We start from the raw sequence: 24,450 nt of genomic DNA on the forward strand, positions 1-24,450 counted from the left end.
ATTCCAGTGTCTCCCGCTACGTCTGCGTGGTGCTATACAGGCGGGACACTTACATCGCGGAGCTGCAGCGAGGGACCCCCACCACCAGGCCAGATGACGCATGTTCTCCTCATCACTTCAACGCAGTGACTGCGGCTTATGTCACTTTAGTTGGTGAGTTTTTATTTCTATATATATATATATATCACAATGAAGATTTGTATGTATTTGTAGAGATAGATAACAAAAAAACTGAAATAAAACGGGCACAAGTGTCATAATGAACATCGATGAAATATCCGAGAGGGAGAATATACTCGTACTAAATATAAGTAGGTATGTAGGCTAACATTAAGGTACAACATATTCTGCTCGACGTCATAACTGTATCATCAAAAGAGTATTCAAAGAGGTTTGAAGATTTTACTATGGAGCGTGGCATACCTACTGCCGCCATTTTGATTTTTTTTCAAAATCGCGGCTAGCCATGAAACTTTTATAAATCGATAGCTGATATTAATGCCAACAAAAAATATTAATTCAATGACCTTCATAAAGTGTCAGGTTTCCGAGAAAATAACCGTCAAAGTTGATCACGTGATTTTTTTTTAATAGCGACTATAATCCCATCTATTTGGTATAACAATGTGTAAACATACACAAAATATTCTAATAGGTATAGATAATATTAATAATAAAAGATAGATAACTATGCCTCATGATATTTCTACATGTTGCGGCTACTATGAACTTAATAAGAATATTTCATACTACGACAAAAAAGTCAATGGTGACGTACTGTTCATTAGGTATTGTTTTAGGTGTTATATATAACAAGAAAATAGATTATATATTGTATTATTCTAATGTGCAAGCGAGACGGAAGGGGGGGGGGGCACCTTTATAACCCCGACCGCTGCACTCAGTTTGCTACCTGTGTTCTTTCTATGCGGGAGTAAACGCCTCTCTGTGCGAGTTATTCGTTATTTAGTATTTGTATTGATGTTATGAATGTGATTTTTGTGTTTGTAGTCTCAAAAGTGTTTAAATTGTGTATACTAAAAGCATGATGCCTTAAAATGTTTATCGGGCAATAAAAATACTGTTCCTAAACTGTATTTTTAATTTTTTTCCCTTTTGTGCCAATGTAAAAAGAAATCCAGGTTTATATAACTATTGCAAAGAGAAATTGTAGTAGGTAACCATAAAACTATGCCACAATATAAATGTAAAGAGAATTTTTAATTTTATGATTATTCCTATAAGAGGTACCTATTACTTTTGTTTACCCTATAATATCAAATGTCATATTAAATCAAATGACGATACTGCACTCACACATAGATGGTCACAAAATATGTTATTAAGTTGAAAAATATATCCAGATACAATGCAACATACATATTTGTTCTAAAAGTTATTTTTTTTAACATCTTGATTCATGAGAACACATACCCTTGCTTATAATTATGGATGTCACGTGATCAACTTTGACGGTTATTATCTCAGAAACCTGACACTTTACGAGGGTCATTGTTTTAATATTTTTTGTTGGTATTAATGTCAGCTATCGATTTATATACGTTTCATGGCTGGCCGCGATTTTGAAAAAAAATCAAAATGGCGGCAGTAGGTATGCCACAAATCTTCAAACCCTTTTCTGCCTAAGGATTCATAAGTACATATAATACTTTATATATTTTCTTTCTAAAATGTGTCTTTTATTTCAGCAAGCAATCCAGAATCAAAAGAATGTCCTTATTCTGGAAAGTATACAATACAGAGTAGCAGACACAAGAGGGATGTGAGATCACAAGAGAGTGATACAGAAAGTAGGAATAAGCGAGAGAAAGCAATGTTTGAACATAATCGTAGTGTTAACGGAACTAGGTTGTTCAATTTTAGTGTAAGAAATGTGTCGAATACTCCTATATTGAGGAGTAGGAGGCAGGCGGAGGGAGAGGTGGCGTGCTTCGCTAGCAACTATCATAGGCTGGAGGTTGGGTGCAACTCTGTGAAGAATATGGAGTTCTATTCCACGTGTCAGAATAAAGAAGTTGTTACAGGTATGAATATTTAATCGTAACCTCTTTTTTCATAATGTTATCATATTATTTACCTTAGTTGGACCTTGGTACAAAGATCGTCTGCATGGGTACCCCATTCGCATCTATATCAGCAAACAACAGTTGCTTGCTTTGTTGTCTACGTCTTAAAGGGTGAAAAAGGCAGTTTACCAAACAGAGTATCTACTGTAGCAAAAAGCCCTAGGCCACAAAGTCGGTAGTATGCTTGAGACATCCCGGTTTCCCATTAGGTGGGCCACGTTCCTGTTTGGCTGCATGATAGTAAAAAATATATATATACCTATATATTTAACTCTACCCCGTTTGTTCAAGTCTCGCCAGATCCGTCATCCGAAATACAATTGCTATATACCATTCCTAAACGTTTATCTAAAACATTTAGGAATGGTATATTATCTAAAACAAGACCGCATTCACCCCAGCGTACACATGCCACGGTGGTTGGTACGAGGACGGCGCGTCGTTCGTGGTGACGACGCCGCTGACGCGCGACAGCACGGCCGCGCGCCGCTACTGCTTCATGTCGCGCGACGCGCGCGGCGGCTCGCTGCTCGTCACGCGCTCCGCCACCAACTGCGAGCGAGGCGAGGCCTCCACTCAGCTCTTGTTCACTACTCTAGGTGAGTAAAAAGGAAGGAAAATTTGAACTTGGCTACTCTGTTCGGCCATAACAGGGCGCTACTGCGTCACGTCATGCCCATGCCATCCCTTTCCTTCCCCATCCTTTATAGAGCGTGAGAAAGTAGATTGATAAAGCAAAGGAACTGAGCTGTTCTTAACTGCGGCTGACAGAAAATAGACACGGAAATCTTTAAAATCCAAAGGTCTCTGCAAACGTAGCTACATTAGGACATCGCTTGCTACAAAGACTGTGGCATGGCGAAGGTAGTCATGTCAGATGTCTTTAGGTAAAAAATACAAACCAACGCCATATAAAAATGATTATCCCTCCTCCTGCCACGCCATATAACAATGATTATCCAATTCCTTTCATGATATGATTTAATTATTTTCTTTTTCAGGGGAATGTCAAGATCAAACCAGCTACCAGCCCATCCAGAGGATATCGTCTCCACTCCTCCCCTTAGCAATCGTGATACTTCAGTATATCATACCGAGATGATTCGAAAAAGGCTAATAAAATTATATAGTTGTTTTAGAAACCCTTAACCTTGTAATTATAGCTTAGGACAAAAATGTAGACGAAACAATTTTAATTCTAAGTATTTCCACAAGTAGTTTGTTTGGTGATGGCGCTGTCATCGCTTACCGAAAGTGCGAATGCACATTTTTAAATACTACTAGTTATTCACACTTTTAAATAAACATTTGTAACGATTTAAACATTCACAAGGCTTTTGTAATATATTTGTATTGAAACACTTTATACAATTGATGTAACTTGTAGTTACGCACACCAGCAAACAAATTACTTGTATTTTTAGAGGGGCTATGTTTTGTATATTGTAGACTAATTATTTTGTTAATATTTCTATTTTGTGTTTAGTTATTTCATTTTATTATTTCGTGCTTCTTATTTTGATGATTGTTTCATAATAAAAATATATAAGTATACTAATATCAATTCTAATAAACTGTAATGTATATCATAGATAGTTTCAATCGCCTGAATGAAGTCATCTAATTATTAACAAAATGATTTGGGCTTTACCTCAGTATCTATGAAATGTTAAATAGTACCTAACACCTTTAATGATTTTGTATTTTGTTGTACTTCATAAAACTTACTATATTTTAGTTTTAATTTGTATTCTATTTTGTAAGAACATAAATAATTTACTTTTCATATGATATATACGTATCTAATGAATGTCTCTAACAAATCTACAACTTCAAATAATATTTTTGTCTTAAGAATCGCAAAGTTTATTTATTCTTCAACAAACAGCTCAATCAGATATCTGTTTCTTTAGATCGTACTAACAAAAACGGCTTGAAAATTAATAGGATTTTTTAGTCAAAAGAAGATTAAAATAATTATGAATATCTTCAATGCTAAGGTGATCTTGTCTTGAAAATCGGGATTAGTGTATTGTTTTTTTTTTAATGCGAAATTATGATTTATTTGTAATCTTGTACAAAGAAATATTATATCCTTAAAGACATACATTTTGTAATTAATTACACTGTTTGATAGTTGACGCGAATGGTTGTGAATAACGTTTCTTGTTGCATCGGTTTTATAGGATTTTCGAGACTAACTACTTATATTTAGTATCGTCACTCAATAGTACTCAATTTTATTGTACTTGACGATATTACTACGAATATGCTATGTATTTGTAATGTGACTTTATACAAGTGCAACTTAATACCTATACTTAGATACATTATTTCGTTAAAACCCCCTAAAAATAGTACAAGTTTAATTAAAATGTGTTTATATTCTTTCAATTGAACAGAAGTGTCTATGTGTTTGCTTATTTAAATTGAAGGTTATTTATATAGGTTATTACCTACATAAATCGCATTATAACTTTACCTTACCTAAACCATAATAATTCGATAGCCGCATATCGTATAGAGTACATGCATGAATTAAGTCATTTATGTTATATACACAACGCATTATACATATTTAAAAATGGCAATTAAGTAGAATGAAAATAGCTCAAAATATGTATAAACAAAAGTTATTATTTCCGAAATGAGATTTCCAACGCCTTATGTAACATTTTTTAGAAATTGATCAAATGTAGATTTTTTATAAATAGATGGACTTTTTAAAAAAATATCGAGGCAGCAATGTGCATTTAGTTAAAACAACCACGAAAATTTCCTTTTTTCATATACGTATCACAATTATCTACTGAAACTAAACCAATTAAGCACTTTTTATTTAAATTTCAGTATAGGTATTTATGTGAACAAAAATCATACATAAGAAGCTTAAGTATGTACAAAATTATCATAATACGTTATGTAGCTAGAATAATTTAGCTGTATTTTTAATTTCTAAACCTACTTATACAAAAAATGACAGTACATGAAAATAGGTGCCTGGTAAATTTATCAAACCATTAGAAATTTTCTCAATTCTCATTATTTATATGTATATTTTTGTTTTAGAAAGAAATCAGTAACTATAGACACGATTTTTCTAGATAACAAAAATTGTTAATATCGCGCCATTTAATGGTTGCTTCTTTAATGACTATTTGTTACAACTATTTTCATGGGAAAGCTATATTTTCCCTAATCAAGCAATACTATAGTTAAGCATAGGTAAGAGTGAATTTAGATAAGTGAAAAACGAATACTCATTTTGAGATCTGTGTATGATGTAGTTAAGATCAAAATCAAATTAAGTAGTTATAAAATCGCGACAGCAATAATATATTTGTATTTATAGCTATTGAGCGTTAAATTTTTTAATAGTTATTAGACAGTTGTGAATAATGGAGCTAGCGATTGTTATTTTATAATGTAACAGAGACTATTTCTTTGTGGAAGCGTTTCTCATGGGAAAATTCGCGGGAATACTTTCCTGTAATTTTTTCTTGAGCTATTACGTCATCGTTATGTTTCCATTGTGTGATATAGATACATTAAAAATAATTAAGTACATAGTCGTCAGCATGGATTATAATAAACAGCGAAATTTATGTGTTCTTTTATTTCCCTGGAAAAAGACAAATAGTAGTGATGTCATTCAAGTACCTATATATCCTTTTTTTATTTCCTTATTCCTTAATTAACTGATGCCCGCGACTTCGTTCGGGTGGCCGAAAAAATTTTAGTAAAGGGTCAAAATTATTAGAGAAATGTAATTGTACAGACAAATCATAACAATACATACACATACAGAAGGTGCTCCTCAGACTGAAAAACTATATTTCCTATAGTTTAGCATTATGACCCTTCTTTATCTGTTCCAAATCTTCGATTTTTATAGGTACGTCAACAGGAAATGCTTGCTCATCAGGTTGAACTTTCGTTAATGTATTTTTATGTAAATTTATTCAATATACAGTATTTTTTTTCTACTGTTTTATTATATGTATTGATTGATGTATTTTTTTTATAATACATTCTACTAAATTTATAGACTATTAGCTTTTGCTTGCGGCTTCGCCCGTGTGATACCCCACGGGAACAGTTATCTTTTAATTCAGTAGTTTTTTAGGGATGTAAATCAATAGCTAGATACCCTATGTCCTTCTCCGTACTTCAAACTAGAAATAGAATATAAATAAATTTATTCATAACATACTAATATACATCACAGGAAATGAACAAAATGTTAATATTACAAAGATATAATTAAATATGCTACAAAAGGGTACCACTCAGATTGTGCCGTGACGAAGAGCCATGACGTTGATTTTCAGTGATAGTACCTACTACTTATATGTATGCAAAATTTTAAGAAATTATATAATGAGTACCTATTACAATTTTCGAATCAAAAATTATAAAAGCCCATTCGAAATTTTGCCACCTACAACAAGCTTTCGGCGTGAATTTGCGATTTTGTTAGATGAAGGAGTAAGGAGTTGGTTCAGGCCTAACCGGACCGAAACAAAAAATATTTTAATTTTTGTACTTTTTCCTTTTTCTTTATTATTCGTAAAGTATAAAATTATTAAAGAGTTTACAAAACATTTTTTATACAAATTTTCAATTTTGACCTTGGACCCTTTTGGGGTCAACTTTAAAAAAAAGTAATCCACGTTTCCTGGTGTTCCGTCTGTGTCTGTGCCAAATTTCATCAAAATCGGTCGAGTAGTTTTCGAGATTATCTGTTAGGAAAAAAATCATTTTTTTTCTCTTTATATAACTATTAGCATGAACTACTACTACTTACCTTTTAAAGTGGACAGTTTGTATATCTGTGGGAAAGGGCACCGGACCATGGATTTAGTAAGTACTTCGACGGAGTACTTACTAATAAGGTGTATCCTTTCATTATGTAAGCATTCGTTTGTGAAAATATACAACAATGTAGTATATTCGGGTGCCGAAATATTGGGAAAATTCGCTAAAATGTGATGAGAACAAAATAGGTAATGTGGTTGATTTTTTTATGAATGCGAATGAATAATCCAAATTGGTGAATCCACTTTGGGGTCAATGAGCAAAGTTTAGTTTATAAGTATGAATGAGAGAAGTAAATGTCTTTAGCTGTGTCTTAAATATTTAAAAAATATATATATAAGGCTATCTGTACATGTCATGATTGTAACGTTATAACGTTATTGTAATTAATCATCATATCTATTTCTGAACGTTATTTTTCTTACCAACATAACAAAACTACAGTGGCGCTGCCAACATTGACTTCAGATATGTCATGTGTATTAGTATTGGTGTTGCTTGGTTTGCTTGCTTGCTTTCTTTACTTTGCTTGAACTCGCGTCGTCGGTCGATTGGATTGTTTATCTGAAAGAACACTTAACCCTATAAAAACAGATTTGATAAATAAACTCAAGTGCTCTCAATGAAGCAATAATAACCAGTAACTGTGCCAATATCGGAAAGGATTTAAGAAATATGTGAAAGTGACAGTCGCTGATCGACTTGGTTTTTTGTGATTATAATGTAATTTCGCATATTTTCAAGTACCTCCAGTTAGTTTTGTGCAACTTTGGAAATGTTTCGTTTAGGGTATCTTCCGTGCATAGAGGATACTTGATCGCGGACAGTATGTTCGATGCGGGATAAATGTGGTGAATAGCATTATCATCTGCTAACTCTATAATGCAACAAGAGAGTTTGCCGGACGGGAGCAGAGGCAGGTTCGAGAGGAGGAAGCCAACGAAGGTTCTGAAGATAGCGGAGAGTTTCACGAACTTGGATGAGACCGCGAAGGCTGGCCGTTATGTGCGCGGTCCGCATTCGAAGTCGGGCCGTAGGTATCGCGATGAGAACGGTGAAAGAACGAAGCGTGCGATGTGTTGTGATGAGGAATGTGATAAGGAGTCCAGTGTTAGTGAGGAGTGCGAGAGACTTGGAGACAGGAGGGTGACGGGATCCTCGTGCACAGCTCTCAGGACTGCTGTGGCGGCACTATATCCCTTTGATGACTTCGTCTTGGAGAAGATTGGGACAGGATTCTTCTCTGAAGTTTTCAAAGTAAGTGCTACTTTTGTTATTTGAATATCAAATGAGTTACATGTTCAACATACTATTTTGTTGCCATAACTGTACATGTGATCAAAACACTGAGATGGTATATGAACAAAAATTACAAATTAGTTTGACAACTAATTTGTAATTTTTGGGGTTAATAATTGATAACAAAAAAAAAACATCACTGATCTTACAGAATATTTTCTCTGTCTGCAGTGTGTATTACTAAATTAACTTGATTTCTCAACATATTCATTATAATTTTTAATTATGAGTAATTATTAAATTCATTATTTGCAAAGTTATCTTTATAACAAAATAAAAATATGTTGCTCTATAACTTTGAATAGGATTCCAATTTCAAATTTGACTTTTGTTTTAATATATTAACCAGTGTAAATTATTTGCCTACTAGCTACCCATACATTATAATGTATAAACCTAAAAGGAAATAGCTGAGAAAATACAAGAAATCAAATTTACTTAGTACTAGATGTTATTATGTACTGAATTTTAAAAAATTGAATTTGTTCCTAATTTCTTCAACAAAAACATGCAGACCGTTCTGCATAATACCTTTTAGTGTAGATAACGATTGTTTTATAAATATTTGGCTAATAAATTAATCGTATGCGAGACAAATTTGTCAGAACGTTTGGCATGTCATCTCCTTTTGTTCTACATCTATTGACATTGGAATGCTAGTAGTTATGATAACCATTTCTGGCATCTTGCCTTATAATTAATTGCTTTGATAATGCTTGTAACATTTAATTTCAACTGTATTCTAACAAGAGCCTAAAAGACTGGCAGTCCGCCAACTACTTCATTCGCAGTAAATAAAAAGTAACTTATGTTACCGAGAATATCTAGTCTTCTCTGTGCAAAATTTTATAAAAATCAGTAAAGACTAAATCTATGAATAAACCTGACAGGAGATTTTTCATTACACCCATTTAAATATAAGAGTTGATTGTTGCTGTTCAAATCACATCATGGGTCTAGTGATTAAAATGTTTTGCATAGAAAGATATTATTTCTATTATGAAATATAACCTATTGGGGGCTTAGTTTATATACTAGAACTTAGTATAGTACATATAATATATGGATTGATGGCTGAATGACTCTGAAGACTATACCTACACAGTCATAAACTGTATGACTTGTTTGACAAATATTCAATCAATGTCACAAAATCTTTAATTTCGTAAAATATTGACAACTTGGTCTTCCAAGTTGACAAATATTTTAAAATGTTTAGGCATCAAATTTAAATTTAGACATTTTTGTTTGTTTTAAAAATTGTAGAAAATTAACATGATTGACATCACCAGCCTATAGTTTTGTAACTCATTATCATTTCACTGCAAGTTTGTTTGGTATTGTTTCTTTTTTTGTCTGTCCTTTAAGTCTTCTTAAAACTTTTTTCTCTGTCCTTTAAGTCTTTCAATCCTTTTAAATTACATTAAAAGAGGTTTTGGGTATGTGACGACGTCACAGCTACATTTCTAGACGGATTTCGATGAATTTTGGTACACGTGTGGTACCAAAATATACAATAATAACTCATAATGTACTTCTTATCCCGAATTTACTAATTTCCGGCGCAGCTAGTTTTCCGTAACTACAAGTTCAAAATCCAATAGGCGGTTTAAAAAATTACGAACACCAAAGCATACCGTCCATTGACCTTGCAGCCCACTTGATAAAAAAGAAGACTGTAATTAACTACTCAAAATCAGTTTATTAAATGGTAAACAATTAGGTTCATTTGCCAACTTCAGAGGACAAACAAACAGGGAAGTAGCAGTTTGTTTACACGGTCGCGTGAAGGTCAGGGAAACCGTTTGCTTATTACTCATAGCTGATTGAGTGATTAATGTCTGTGGCCTGTTATGTTACTCATACTGTCCACTATAATACCTAGTCCAATTGATGTGGGCACATGGCTCTAGTATTTCGGCGCGCCTGTGAACTCATGAAAGTGAAGCTGTTTATTTTTTTTTTATAACTATAGAACTTTATGGCCAGTTTGATGTAATACATTGCGGTGATATTTTTCAGCTTGAAGTTATTAACGAACGGCCGACACTTAAAATTCGAATATTCATTCATCGATTTCAAAGGCGCAAACACGCGATATGACAAATAAGTTCAATAAGTAACAGTCAAGTTATTTCGCAGTAACATAGTGGAGCGTAGCTAAGCGCGTTTGACACACCACGCGTATGTTAGTACAAGTGCAGAAAGAAAAGCATATTTCATGTGTGACATCATTAGGCAATTATTCGTATGTTGTCTGTGGAATTTTCTGAGGCCAAGTAACAGAGCACTATTGTTTACAAATAATGAGTGTGTAACTCAATTATTTAGATAAAATATGTTTTTGAAATACGTCTGCAGATAATGGCAATTGCATTTCGATGATGATATTCAGAAGTATCTAGTAAATAATATTTGAATAGTTTATCAATGGAATAATTATTTTCATACCGACCCATTCTACGTCTACTCCTGGGCTACGCTTTCCTGTGCCGTGTTTAACAATATAAACAGGTTAAAAAGTAATCGAGATTACATTCCACCCTTGTACCATACATGTATGGTTTTTATGACACCCTTGTGTCATAAAAACCACTATATTAATGCAATAGGTACCAAATGGTACCATTAGCATGCCTGAGATACTCTTTGAGTATAATTTGCCTAGTTTCCTCCAAGTTTAGCTTTGCGCGCCACGTATAAGGGCTGCAAAAGGAAACGTGGCTAAGAAATGGTTTTCGTCTAAGTGCCTATTGTGTGCTCAAGGTAGCCGATGACGAATGATATCATTTCGTAACTGGCGCCGTATTCGCGTAAAAGGTGGTCGCCTTATATACCTAAATATTTTTTCTTTTTCTTTTTTAACCCGTTAATATCTGGAACTAACAAAAGGATCGGATGAGGCTGACTGAGGCCATGATGAATGTGCAATATCGCGCAACCTTATGCCTGGTACTTTCCTATCATATTCAAGTCTGGCGAAAAGCGAACTTAACTTTACGTCAGATTTTTCGGTAAAATTGGGAACAAGATTTTCCAAATTTTATCACAAGCTTTTATTGTCGCCAGAGCACGTCAGAGCATGTTACATTCTACGCGTGACGAAAAAAACCTTCCCCTTGCTGTAAACCGTAGAGAATTTCCATCATTGGGAGTCGATCCTGGGTGCACCACCGTACATATAATAATAAAATATTATGATATACCTATGCATGATTTGGTTGTGATTATTATTAATAATGCATTGTTATTTGATTATTGATAAACAAAGATCGGAACAGGTAATCAATAAAAGCTGCTACGGGCGTAATCCCAGCACTAGGTGCATCACACAATGAATAAAAATTTGGCGAAGTCCCGAAGTGTTCAAGTATAGGGAACGTGATTATATTATTTTACATTAAGAAAAAATAATACAATTTATTAATGTCATTTCTTTGGTAAAATTGTAATGTATTGAACGGTTGCCTACTTTCTTACAGCCAGCGCGTTTTGGAACACTTCGATTAATATTTCATAAGAGATTTTGGTAAGTCGTGCCGCTTTTTCTCGAGATGGCAAAAAAGTAGTAAATATCGTTAAATTAACTTTTTCAAAGCCGAGTTGCGGTAGGCGCGGGTCATCAATTATAACTGTCCAAGCGTAGCCGGGATAAAAAGTTAGCAACCACAAAAAGAGATTTATTGAATTTGTTAAACTTAACCGTTAAAATTTTTAAGGTGACCACTAATATATAAAACGTAAGCAATAATTTACTAGTTCATCTTTTTGAGCACATAACATTTGATTGGTTACAATTTTTTCATATTGTGAACATTTAAGCACAACTCTCAAACTGTCATCTCATTTGTTATCTTTTCTCCTTCTAATCACTTCAACGATCTATTTTACGAATACTTTTAGATAAGACTTTTATACACAAATATACATACACTAGCTTTTGCCCAGAACTTCGTATGTGAGTAAAAATGAGTTTCCCGTGGGAATTTCAGAAAATCCCTTCTTAATGCTGTGCACTGTCACACGTGTACACTGTCCTAGGAACCTACGCACACAAAATTTCAGCTTTCTACGCCCAGTAGTTTCTGCTGTGCGTTGTCTGTCAGTCAGTCACTCAGTAGCGCAAGAGTTTTATATATAGATTCAAGCAAAATAAACACAGTGTTTAATAAGGAAGCTATGTGAATCATAAGTCAGGATATAACCTTCGCTAGTTGCGAGTTCGCAACCTTACATACCGTTTATAAATCACTAGATTATAGTATAACTGGCTTTACCTTCGAATTAGCTCAAGTTAACTTTAACATACACACTGCTCTGGATGAAACTTATTATACTGTATCATATTAATTTGCTAACAAACTTGTAAAACATTATTGATTGTATGTAATGTTTTTATACCGTTCAGGTAGTTATTTATTATATTCAAGAATCTTTACATAATGCTTCCTCCTTGGCAGTAAACCAATAGATTTGCAATAAAAGCTTTACATTAAGTACCGTATATATACCGATAAATTGTTTGTTTATTGCCATTATGAATTTATATATTGATGTCGTTTTAAAAATCAGATAATCACTCTTATTCAACTATATATTACGACAAAAATAAAACTCCGCAGAGCAAACTTCATCCCATTCAAGATTAATGTAAGTACAACGTGTAATCAAACATGAGGATCACCTTTGCGAAGGCCGACAAACAGGTTCTTAGAACGTATCATAACTGTACGTAATTAATTGCAATTGGCATTTCGCACAACCCCTTTAGACCGCGGTTTTTGGGTTAATGGTGCCGACTGTCGCACAGGCGATATCGGACACAGCCTTGGCTATATAGCCTCTCGATATTTCTTAAAATAATGGGCCGAAATGCATGTGTATTCACGGATTGTTTTTATTCTCATCTTAACTTGGTCATTTGGAATAAATAATAATATGTCATAGCGTTGACGTTCAATATACGACTGATTTTACAATCGCATTAATGTTTGCCAGAAATTACATGGATGACATTATAGGCCGTTTAGGCATCGACATCCCAATTAAATTAATAAATAGGTTAATGTCATCCAGATTTAATTAATAGTTCATATTTTGCGTCCCAATAAATTCATACGGACCTATAAAGTCAAAGAGTATGCTGTAGAATATGCAGGTAGGGACTCAATAAAATCCATAATTATAACTCTGGCCATGTTCCACTTGGCTAAAGACGGAGATAGTAATTGTGTAATGATGAAATATTCTTATTTATTAATGCCTGTTGCATTCTAGTTACGTTTACTTTCTGTAATATTTGTTATCATTAAGTAATCGGCGATTCAAAGTACTTAGGCATTATTTTTTTTTAATTTCGGGAGTAGAGATAAAATAGCTTTCGGAAAATGGGCTGTTAAATATTCCTAAGAAGTTCAATTTTTGTGTGACTCCTCAAATACTTTGCTATAAGAAATTTTAACGTTGTTACATGAGAACAGAGAACATGTCTGTATAATTCAGTATTGTATCCAACAATTTACCTCCTGCATATTAGCTGTGGAGTACATCTTGAACATTACATGAAATTGTCTTTTGAATACGTAAATTGCCTGTATCACTAGTTACCACCGTTCGTCTGTACACTACAGTATCTTAACACGTAAAGATAGCGTCTCAGCAAGTTACAATGATGAGAGTTATTATAATAATGAACCTTGAAAGTACATTTTCATGCAAATTTATGTCTTGTTTTGTGATCAGAGATTCTTGTCTGAAACATGTGGTTATTATGGAAGTAGTTTGTTTTATGTTTTACTTAAATACCGTGGAATGCTGTTTACTTAGAAGATGGCTTCGCGGTAATGATAATAAACTAAGTGTAGTTATTATTGACCAGGTCTTGACCAAACATTTTATTACACTTTATCAAAACATACTGAAAATAATGTTTTTTGCCCTACTTTAAAACATTTAGTCAATGTTGGGCATCGAAAAATTTAATACAGAAAGAAACTCATAGAATTTACCGTAAGAGATAGATGCGGTTTGATGGAGAATTAGATAATTAACATTATCTAACTTGTTACAATGTTATGTGGTACCAGTTTCACCCGTCAAACAATGTTCTGTCTGCACAGCAGTCGTAAATCGCGTCTGGTAAACTTTCCAGGTACATGATTGCGCATGACTTCGCATTTTCAGCGTAACACAAAGAATGGTCATCACAGTTTTGCACATCTGTATTGGAAAGTTGTCAGTGCAATGATGGAAATCTAAGGTATAGTGAAAGTGCGTGATGCCGCACATAGTTTTAACTAGCAAATTAAATATTTTCCTCGTTTCCCTGCCACGATCAAAACACGGAAACTATTATCCTATCTAGATGATTTCTTATCTGGTTGAGAATTTGTATTCAGGTATAATGCAATGAAATTCTCTTGATTGTATGGATTATACACACGCGTTACATGTTTCATATTAATTAGTCCTCAGGAAATTACAGTTTCTGTTATGTTGTTATTTATTGCCGTATGTAATCGCTGGTGGAATGTCCCCTCAACAAATTGCCATTCCACTATAAATCTTAATTCACTCGTTATTCTCTTTCTTGAAAGTAACTTCATTAACGATTTCCCATTATGCTCTTGTCACATCGATACCTGTAATAAATTTTAATTTACCTTACAACCAACCAATACTTATTGTTTATTTATTTTAACAGAACATTACTAAATCATCTTTCATCATCTGAAAGAAATAATCTTCATGTTTTCTTTATTTTCTTATAATAACGGCTCCGACATCAATATCTTCTTCAATTACTTAAATTGATGTGTGTACAGCACATAGATGCTGTCAAATGAACACGAGGGGCCCTTTTGCTGCTTTAATTCAATCAATTCAGCGTATAAACGAAACCAACTCTGGTTAGTTTCCTGTGTACATAATTCATTCAACGTTTAATTGTATTATTATCTACAATTCTGATGCAATGGTTATTAGGATGTATACGTAGAAACTCTTTAAAAAATATAATTTAGCTCCGTGGGAATTCTTAAACAAAGACACCGCTCATCTTTGCAGTCATTAGCTACTAATTAAGTAGCAATTACTTTGGCTGAATGACAAATCGAAAATGACTCTTTTTGTTATCCTCGTGTTCTTAGAAAGGAGCTGAGAAGCTTCTAAACTTAAAGTGTAATCAAATTAAGTAAACCGAGAGATATAATTAATAGTATTAGTGAAAATTAAATTGCCTATGCCAGTGTGGTCATTGGGTTTCTTGTTCTAGAGATCATAAGTTCATCAATTTGCACCTCATTACATCAGTGAATGTTATTGCATAAGTAACATTCTTTCGGTCATAATTTAACGATGATCAGTCGTTTGCTGCTAGCGATATACTTCTATCTAGGATCTACTATCTAGGAAACAAAATAATCATTATGCAAGTTATGATAACTCTATTCATTTGTTACTTTAATATATTAGTTTAAACCACCACTGGCATTTCATGCAGAAATACTTTATATTTATAATATTGGAGAACACCTCCAACAAATGAGTGGAGCGTTAAAACCGCAATCTGTTTTTCTGTAATTTTATTGAACATTGAAGAAGCGCCTGATTAAACTATGCGGTTTCTATTACATGCGCATTTGTATCGGTTATGAAATAAAATCCAATCAACATATCAATGTTTGTAACAGATTTCTTGCCACAAGATTCAATACTATAGTCAAAACATGGTCAAAATGATTTAAATCGTGCGTAACATGTTAAATGAATTAACGATGACAAAACGCAACCACAAGCATGTAACAACATAAAAAGGTTTGTTACACGTGGGACAAAACGTATGTAGAAAACTTTCTCGCAGCACTCTCGTTAGACTTTCGCCACTAATTAAACCTAGCAATAGAACAATAGCAAGAAGCAAAGAAGCAAATCTCGAACGTACACCGATGTTGCTAATAATTGCCGATCGGATCGCCCACGCTTTCTAAGATCGTACCATGTACGTAAACTCACTACGTTTTCACAATAGAAAACTACTAGCGAGTTTACTCGATTAGTTTGAAACTCGCCTGATCGAGATACAAAGACTAATGGTAGAGCAACTAAAAAAGTAAGTGAACAGCCATTAAAGATGAGTACGACCAAACAATGGAAATTGTTTGCTTTTTTATCGACCTCAGTGGAAAGTGTTTTCTGATTTTTGTGGTCTTAAAGATGAAATGGCGCAGTATCATGTGGAAAAAATATCTTATCAATTCATTACGCGTCATTTTATCATTTGAATGCAATTCATGATAGTATAATCGTCTGAATTTCAACATGGCGAAATGATTTTATCTTATCAGAAACGATGTTTTAGAAACACTTCATTTCTTTGATCTCTGAATATGAATGGCCTTGACTTTAATTGTATATTACATTTTTGTAGGCCTATAATTATAGTGCTTAGCACTAGTACAGGGCATAACCCGGCCTTGAAATAAAACATGGAGTCATCTAAAACTATTCTATAGACAACAATAAGGCCTGCGCTGGCGGCGCTTAGCCGGCATAGAAGGTTCGATGACCCCGAGCCCGGGTTAAGGCACGAGATTTCTTAAACCGATCCGCTTATTAGGTATTCTGTATCGTGCGCATGCGCAGGCTCTTGCTTGTGCAGTTATGGCGTCCTTTTTTTATTTCTACGATTATGAAATATTAATAACTCCTTGCGTTGGCTTGTTTCGCTAGCCGTCAACATTTCTGGTATTATCATTGTCATATGTACCTATTTATTTCATTCCCAAGTTTTTCAAGATAGAAAATTTATCTGAATTGTCTAGGTACGAGTTGAATTTTGCAATAGATTTTGAAATCGTTCGTGTTATAAAATTATTCATTTCAAGCTATTCGGAAACAGTTACGGTACATACATTCAACAAAATATCACGCACATTAACCTGAATTACGTAGCTGTGAAAGATCAATAATGACAAACATGTAACAATCGAGTAAAATCAATCTTACGCCTATTCTCCTCGGTCCTTAACACCCGTTCTATTCCCTCTTGAGTCCCCTAAATCCAGATGGTCCAGTTCACTGACCCGTGAACAAAGCCGCATGCCTTTGGAGCAAAGATTCTTAACACCTTGTTGATAAATTTATTGCTTGCATGCAAAGCGTAGTGAGAACAGCTTTGTTCAAACTATGCTTTACAATGTTGCTGTTATTAGAAGTATTTGACAATATACACATTTTCGTCGTCTATCTTGTTATTATCATGTAATATTTTCTGTAAACATTTTGAACATCGATAACTTTACCATTTAGTACCAGATATTAAGTACGCATCAGTCGATTGGAGCTTGGAGCAATATGTAATTTATCATCATCGATAAGCAATCATTTAATAAAATGTCGATCTTTATCATAGACATTTAGTTTTCTGGTTTAGTTTATGGCTATTTGGTTGTGTAATGTAATAATTATGGTCTTACGTTATTTCAATTACATAGGTTTACGTTTTGATAAATGATAAGGGTAGTCTAAGGCACGATAAAGTAATTTATTGATAGCCAGAACTAATTCTGAATCCATAGTCTACAGATATAGGAGTCCTGGGCTAAGGCTCCTAGGAATTTGACTGACTGTGAAACAAGTAAGTTAAAAAAAGTATAAATTAATTACATTCCTTGCTGAGTGAATACTTGAGTAGTTACAGCAATAGCAATAGAAACGTATATCATTACAAAATTATTCATACATCGCAACTCACTCATACAAATGTAAATAGTTTGTTTGCCTTGTACGTTCAACTTAATGGCAAGTTAAAAGTCATCGGTAGATGATATTAAAGAAAACATGAACATTCAGAAAATGAAAGTAATGAAAAGTAAATGGTTGGTGTCAGCATTACTTGCCATGTTTTTACATCAGTATTACGAGTTCGCTGTGCTGTGACATATATGGTCTTGATGTATTCGGTAACTCTGCTTCCAAAAATATCATTCACGCGTACCCTCATATGTTATTGAAGTTTTAATGCAATGTACAACTTAATAACTTTACTTTTCGGAAATTAAGAAAATGAGATCGCTGAGTTGAAATGTAAAGACAATTTTTAACAAATTAACACAACGACAAATTCGTCAGAAATCGTGTTTTCCCTGCTTTAGAAACTCTGCCAAGAACATAATTACGTGAAGACACAGCACCAGCTTATTTTTAGGCGGCCGCATTGCAAAAACAATGTCTCCGTGTAGTTGCGGCCTAACACCCAGACCTACTTGACCGGTGACATTCCTATGCAACGAAAACGAGAGTCGACAGTTGCGTACGCAATCGTCAACTCGGATTACTCGACTCGATACAATTGGCCCCTCCTATAACGATAATGTTGTAAAAACTCTCGGGCATTCTACAATTATTTCGTCCTCCAATAACTTTATCGTCTAAATTATTACGCCTATAAATTGCATGAATGCTTTTTACTATTTTTGTTACCGTAGATTTTTGCAGTCCGTGTTGTACATCATCCAATCGTGTCTTTAGAAGCGAGCCAAAGTACCTTTACAAAACAATGGTAATATGTTTTGTATTGTCTAGGACAAACGGGTCTCAAAATTAAAAATAATCTTGTTTGTGACACTATTCACGGCTCGTTAAGCATTCAATGTTTTAATTATAAATTTGCTAACAATACAACTTTCTACTTGTCCGACTAATTCAATTATCACAAACAACTTTTAATTCATATCGCTTACGCAAACTTCGCCACAACGATCGCATGAATGAAGTGTTTAATTTTGTAACTGGCAACAGCCGAATTGAGGCTTAAGTTTTCACACGTGACCCGCAAAGAGTGTTTCCGCGCCATGTTTGATATGAGAATATCTTCTGGGTATCATGTAACACGGCTAATGAATGATCTCTTTAAGTCTTCTCTAGTGTTGAAATCATGTTTGGAGCGGAGGCCGATGACGGACGAAAGGAGCTCACTAGATTCGTCTCTGGCCCAGATCTATCTTGACTGGCTTTGTTAAAGCCACGTAATAGGGCAGGTATTGAGACATACGATTTTAATTTTGAATAGTGATACTGACATGGTTTTCATGAAGTACGCAATATATGAAGTGCATCATGACATGTTTGTCTTTTGCGTCATATTTTAGTCGGAAGTACAGTCTATGTACACTCTTACGGAAAAAACTGCAGTCAAGTTTGTGGCTTCGACTTCTTTTCGACTTTACACATTGGAGGAAAGTGATCAACTTTTGTTAAATATTGACATAAGTGATCATTATATCCTACATTGAGTAATTTGAATTAGTAACTTTAATTTAAAATTTAATTGACATTATCTGTCGTATTATTATTGTATTATCACAAATATTTTGAGAACAAGTTTCCCGTCAAGGCACTATATCTGGATTGAATATAAAAGCTGGCATTAATATCACTTTACCAAAGTTAAATCCTTTGTCGGTGAAATAGATCAAGCAATATATTGAAAAAGGAAAAAAGTACAAAACTTACAAAGCAGATTCCCTATAAAAAGTTGTGGATTTTCGAGGCACAAATAGTTCGGCAACTTTGCAAAGTTCCGGCTACGTGCCCACTAGATGTAATCCCATGATAAAATCTGTACATCGAACTGACCGCAATTACTTTCGGTCCGTTTAAATTTTATGGGTGTTACGCATATTACACTAGACGTTACGTAAGGAACAATAGCAACTGTTGTATGTGCATACAGATATGTTTTAATTTATATCAGTGTTAAGGGCTTCACTAATTTTAATTGGCTAGAGAAACCTCATGATGGCTTTGTTTTTATCGTTGATTCTAATTAATGTGAAAGTGTTTGTTCTGTTACGTCTATTAATTTATTTCATGGTGTTATTATTAATAAAATTGTAGGAGTTCTTTACATCCGGAGAAATATTCGACTAATACAATCGTTACAGTAACGGTAATTAAGTAAGTATTGCAAAAATCTTTATTAGAAAAATCTCAACTATAATGATGATAGAATTTTACATTAATCTGGTTTGGATGGAGTGTATTAAATTAGGAACTAACAGGGCCATATTTCTCGAAACTGTCTATAGACAGTAATCTAATTTATTTTGCGCCAATCGAGTGGACAGCTGTTATCTTGTTAAATCCACGTGCCAGCCAACACAAATGCTTTTATAATTACACGTGAGCTCACTCCAAATCGTATTAAAGAATAATTTCGTTCCCTTACCACTCTATGATATTTGTTGTCGTGTCTTTAAATATAAAATTAGTCTGATTTTTTATAATTTGAGGTCAAATTAAATTATGATGTTTTTTTCTCATTTTTTTTGCCAATTATATATCAAAAACCTGTGTGAAAACTCTTGCTAAACTTGCCCTAGGTTCTACGCTATCGACGTGATATAAATTATTGAAATCATTGAAAATAAATAGGTACTGGTTACCTACATGCACCAGTGATATAATTTTATCAACAAATACGTGTTCGTACGTTGTTCTTGACTGCTAATTACCCAATAACAACTACTGACTTACTTCTTACTTAATGCCGTGTAATGTAGATAAACAACCTTTCTGCAAAACTGGTTAATTGTATATCATTTATTTAATTTAGCTAATCACTAGAACTACGTACTAGGGGAACAAGATAGTTTTTTTTTTAATTTGGCATTAGAACAGCGAAATATTTGATTTGTGTGGTGTATCTGCCTTCATTATTTGCACATATCTACATATATTATTTTGCCTTAACATCAACATGAACTTTTATCCTTTAACTTATGGGCGTGCATATAGACGGAAATACTGTTTTGTCCATTATCTTATTATTAATTCTGCCGCTCTAGAAGGTATTGAAAATTATATTCATTATTTTGCTTATTACTTGGCCAAAATATTATATTTTGACAGAGCAAAACATTTCAAACAAGAGGCAATGGCCCATTCTGTTTACTAAAACAGTCAATGAGTCACCACGAGTTAATCGAACAAGTCTGTCAACAGCAACACATGATTCATAGAGTTAGCATGCGAGTCGCGCACGCGCATAAGGACCATCGCAGTACGTCACATCTTCCACAAGGTCATTTAAAATCACATCAGAATTTTAAATCGGCGTGGAAAGCGAATCGGAAGTAGCGTGCTCGAAAATGGTAGAAAGTGCAAGTTGGAATAAAATTTACTGCCCGTAGCTGTACCATAACAGACTATGTTAATTAAAATCACCAATTACCCAGTGGGCGCTTTCTACGAATGCCGTCCCCATGTGCAGGCGTAACAACCCTCAGACATGCAACCTGACATTCATCTGATTGAAGGAAATAATGCATCACTCACTAGTTATTACTTCATTTGTCTCATCAATATTCTGCACATCAAAAGCAATAAATTAATCGGAACATTTGAAAAACACGTAAATAACGCAAGGAAGCACTGCCATGAAGAACCAGTTACCTAGTAAGTCGCTTTATAATTATGTGTCGTTTCCTCGCGATTAAGCAGTGCTGCCAAACGTGAAATAATAGAAAATTGCGTTTATGACAAAAAATTTAGTAATAGACTCGTGCAGGACGTATTGTACCGTAAGTATTGTACTAGGCTGTCGAAATAAAAATAAAAGTGGTCGAAATTAATGCTCTAAAAATCGACTGCACTCTATGAATAGTAATAGGAATCTGTTACTGTATCAGGTGTCGTAAATGTATGGTATAAGTGGGCTGCGGTGGAAAACGTAACGCGTTCGGCTCGGCTGCCTCGAGCCACTTGTGTAAGTTGTAAACTAATAAATGACGTAGGTGTATTGTATTTGTTAAATTAAGAAAAAATGCAAATATCGAATCTACATTCTACAGGTTATGTTACAACTGCAAATTGAAAAGTTATTTCTGCCGATATATGCTATTCCAGAACCGTTCCTCTTTCAAGAAGTTTGATATATATATGAATATTCCTAGAAGTCGTTTTTAAATGATAACCCTGAAATCTCAAGTCAAGACAGAAATACCATACAATCGATCATTAACAAAATTGTAGACCAAACAAAATTCAAGCCTCATGGAGCTAGTACAATAGGATTCATGTCACGACTAAAAATAACACGGCGCCTTTAAATTTAACGGTTCAAAACCACTTCCGTAGGAGACGATGTTATTACGTAACTATCGGAAATAAGATAAAACACGGGAACTATCATGATATTGTGTTTGTGTGTGTCGCTAAGTATATTATTACAATGGTTTCGCTCATGCAAACATCTTCCGGTTTCTTTCTTGTTCCTCAATTGATTTTATTTCTATCAGCAGCGCGCATGCATTTTTATCGCTTGATCAATTTTGTTGATATAATTTGGAACATTTCTAGTGCATATTTACTCGCACCAAATATTGTAGCAAAATCAATAGTTTGTAGTATATTCAGAAGTTGAGATAATTAACAATTCTAAATTCAACAATTTGCAAGTTGTCATTATAACTATGGTTTAATATTCAATTCGAAAATTGAATATATTTCTTCTTACATAATAAATTGGCGATTGAATTTATAAAAGTCACCAGATTAAGAAACAAATTAATAAACGTCTTGAAAATACATAAACTTATTGATCACTGTTACGATCTCCTGCGTAATAAGATTATTACGATCGATACTTTCTTCGGAGTCGTCGAGAATGCTGAAATTGCATCGAATAGGGTCAAAACACAAATTAACGTTGTGTCTGCGCTCGGGTTGGACGTGTGCCTAGCAATTGTTGTAAATGTTTTAAATTTTAGAACTAATAACGCTCGGGTAGCTAATTTGCTGTTGGGGTTTGAAAGTGGGTTAACGTGACCAAAATAGATCGTCGCAGGCCATCCAACGCGTTCGTAACGTGATGGATGCGTTGACACGCTGGAGACATACAAACTCTCATTATTGCTATACATACTTACACGCCTCCATTCGCATTCCCAAATAATTCTGCGATATAATGAAGAGGCCCTAGGTAAGGAGACGCATGTAAGATGGACTTTGAGCGAATGCTAAAAATTCGAAAACATCTTGTTATTGATGTTTTCAGTGCAAAAAATATTTTTAAACAATCTATTTTAACGAATAACTTGTACTGAGAGAACAAGCACGCATTCAGAAGAAAAAACTAACTCATTCAGAAATATCTTTAACTTCTTACTATTTTATATTTTCAGTAATGTGATATTTCAAATGACCGCTTTTGCGTAAACTTATGATGATGACTGATGATGATTTAGAAGCCAAAGTAGATAAACATATAAGTGAAAAGATGGGCCAATTAAACTAAATTGATGAACGTTTCAGTGGAACCTTGACATGAATCTTTATTGACGACGTATTGTTAACAAAGTCTACTCTATAATTTGAGCTTGAATTTCATTTCACGGATTCTGTAAATAATTTTTTGAAGTACAATCAACAACACAACAATCTATCCCATAATCCATAAAAATGAAATTTCGTTGCTATTAAGTACCACCACATAGGTGATCAATGACGAATGATAACGTGACATGCAGTTGATGGTACGTTCCTGTTATTACATTTATTTATCGATTAAATGACAGGTATTTATCGATTCGTTTTATTACGAAACATCGAATGAACTTGCATAAATTTAATAAACATGCAGGAATGTGAATGTGGTAGTATTTTTTCCTGTTTGTCTGTTTAGTATATTTCAATCTCAGATGCACCTTTAGAATTTACAGTTATGAAGATTATATGATAATCATTATCAGTTTCTTTAACAGTTTTAGTTTTTATATTCTTTTCAATATCACACTGTAATTTATTGACATATTATTTGTGTCTCGGTCTCTGTGTTCGTGTTTAAGTTATTTTCTGAATTTTTGGTCTTCGTTAATAACATAATTAATATTAAGTTTAATGCCATATCATCTATCTGTATTAACATTATCAAAATATAATTATATAAGTAAATATTTTTAATATCTTATTTTTCATAATTTACAGTACAAATATTGTGTTCTGTATGTATAAAAACACACAAATTTATCCTCAATATTTTCAGTTTTGCCACAATTCGTTCGACGCTACACGTAGCAGATCCATTCTCTCTGGTACTCCAGCGTGTTGAAAATTACTATAGTCCATTGCGAAGGACGTCGCACAAAAGATAAATAGCCGTGCAATGATCCGGAGCATATTGTCGCAAAACATAAACATTAGCGACACTCCCGCGCCGATGAACTCACTTCCGTCCAGCTTGGAG

At 33.9% G+C, this 24,450-nt stretch overlaps 2 protein-coding genes across 4 annotated transcripts in view; both read left to right on the plus strand.

The window, feature by feature from the left end:
- The window catches only part of LOC128670518 (uncharacterized), a 98,192-nt gene extending 92,500 nt beyond the window's left edge, over nucleotides 1-5,692 (plus strand). For all 3 annotated transcript variants that reach the window (XM_053746244.1, XM_053746246.1, XM_053746245.1), the window contains exons 10-13: nucleotides 8-153; nucleotides 1,710-2,045; nucleotides 2,489-2,686; nucleotides 3,089-5,692. In XM_053746244.1, coding sequence (XP_053602219.1) covers nucleotides 8-153; nucleotides 1,710-2,045; nucleotides 2,489-2,686; nucleotides 3,089-3,189 — 781 coding nt within the window. In that variant the 3' untranslated portion in view covers nucleotides 3,190-5,692. The remainder of the gene's footprint in view (nucleotides 1-7; nucleotides 154-1,709; nucleotides 2,046-2,488; nucleotides 2,687-3,088) is intronic.
- Nucleotides 5,693-7,378: 1,686 nt separating this feature from the next.
- cdi (center divider) overlaps nucleotides 7,379-24,450 on the plus strand; it is a 69,591-nt gene continuing 52,519 nt past the window's right edge. Inside the window, exon 1 of the mRNA XM_053746299.2 lies at nucleotides 7,379-8,162. Within this exon, the coding sequence (XP_053602274.1) occupies nucleotides 7,788-8,162 (375 nt within the window). The 5' untranslated portion in view covers nucleotides 7,379-7,787. The remainder of the gene's footprint in view (nucleotides 8,163-24,450) is intronic.

This window comes from Plodia interpunctella, chromosome 6, assembly GCF_027563975.2.
Source record: "Plodia interpunctella isolate USDA-ARS_2022_Savannah chromosome 6, ilPloInte3.2, whole genome shotgun sequence".
Lineage (NCBI taxonomy): Eukaryota > Metazoa > Arthropoda > Insecta > Lepidoptera > Pyralidae > Plodia > Plodia interpunctella.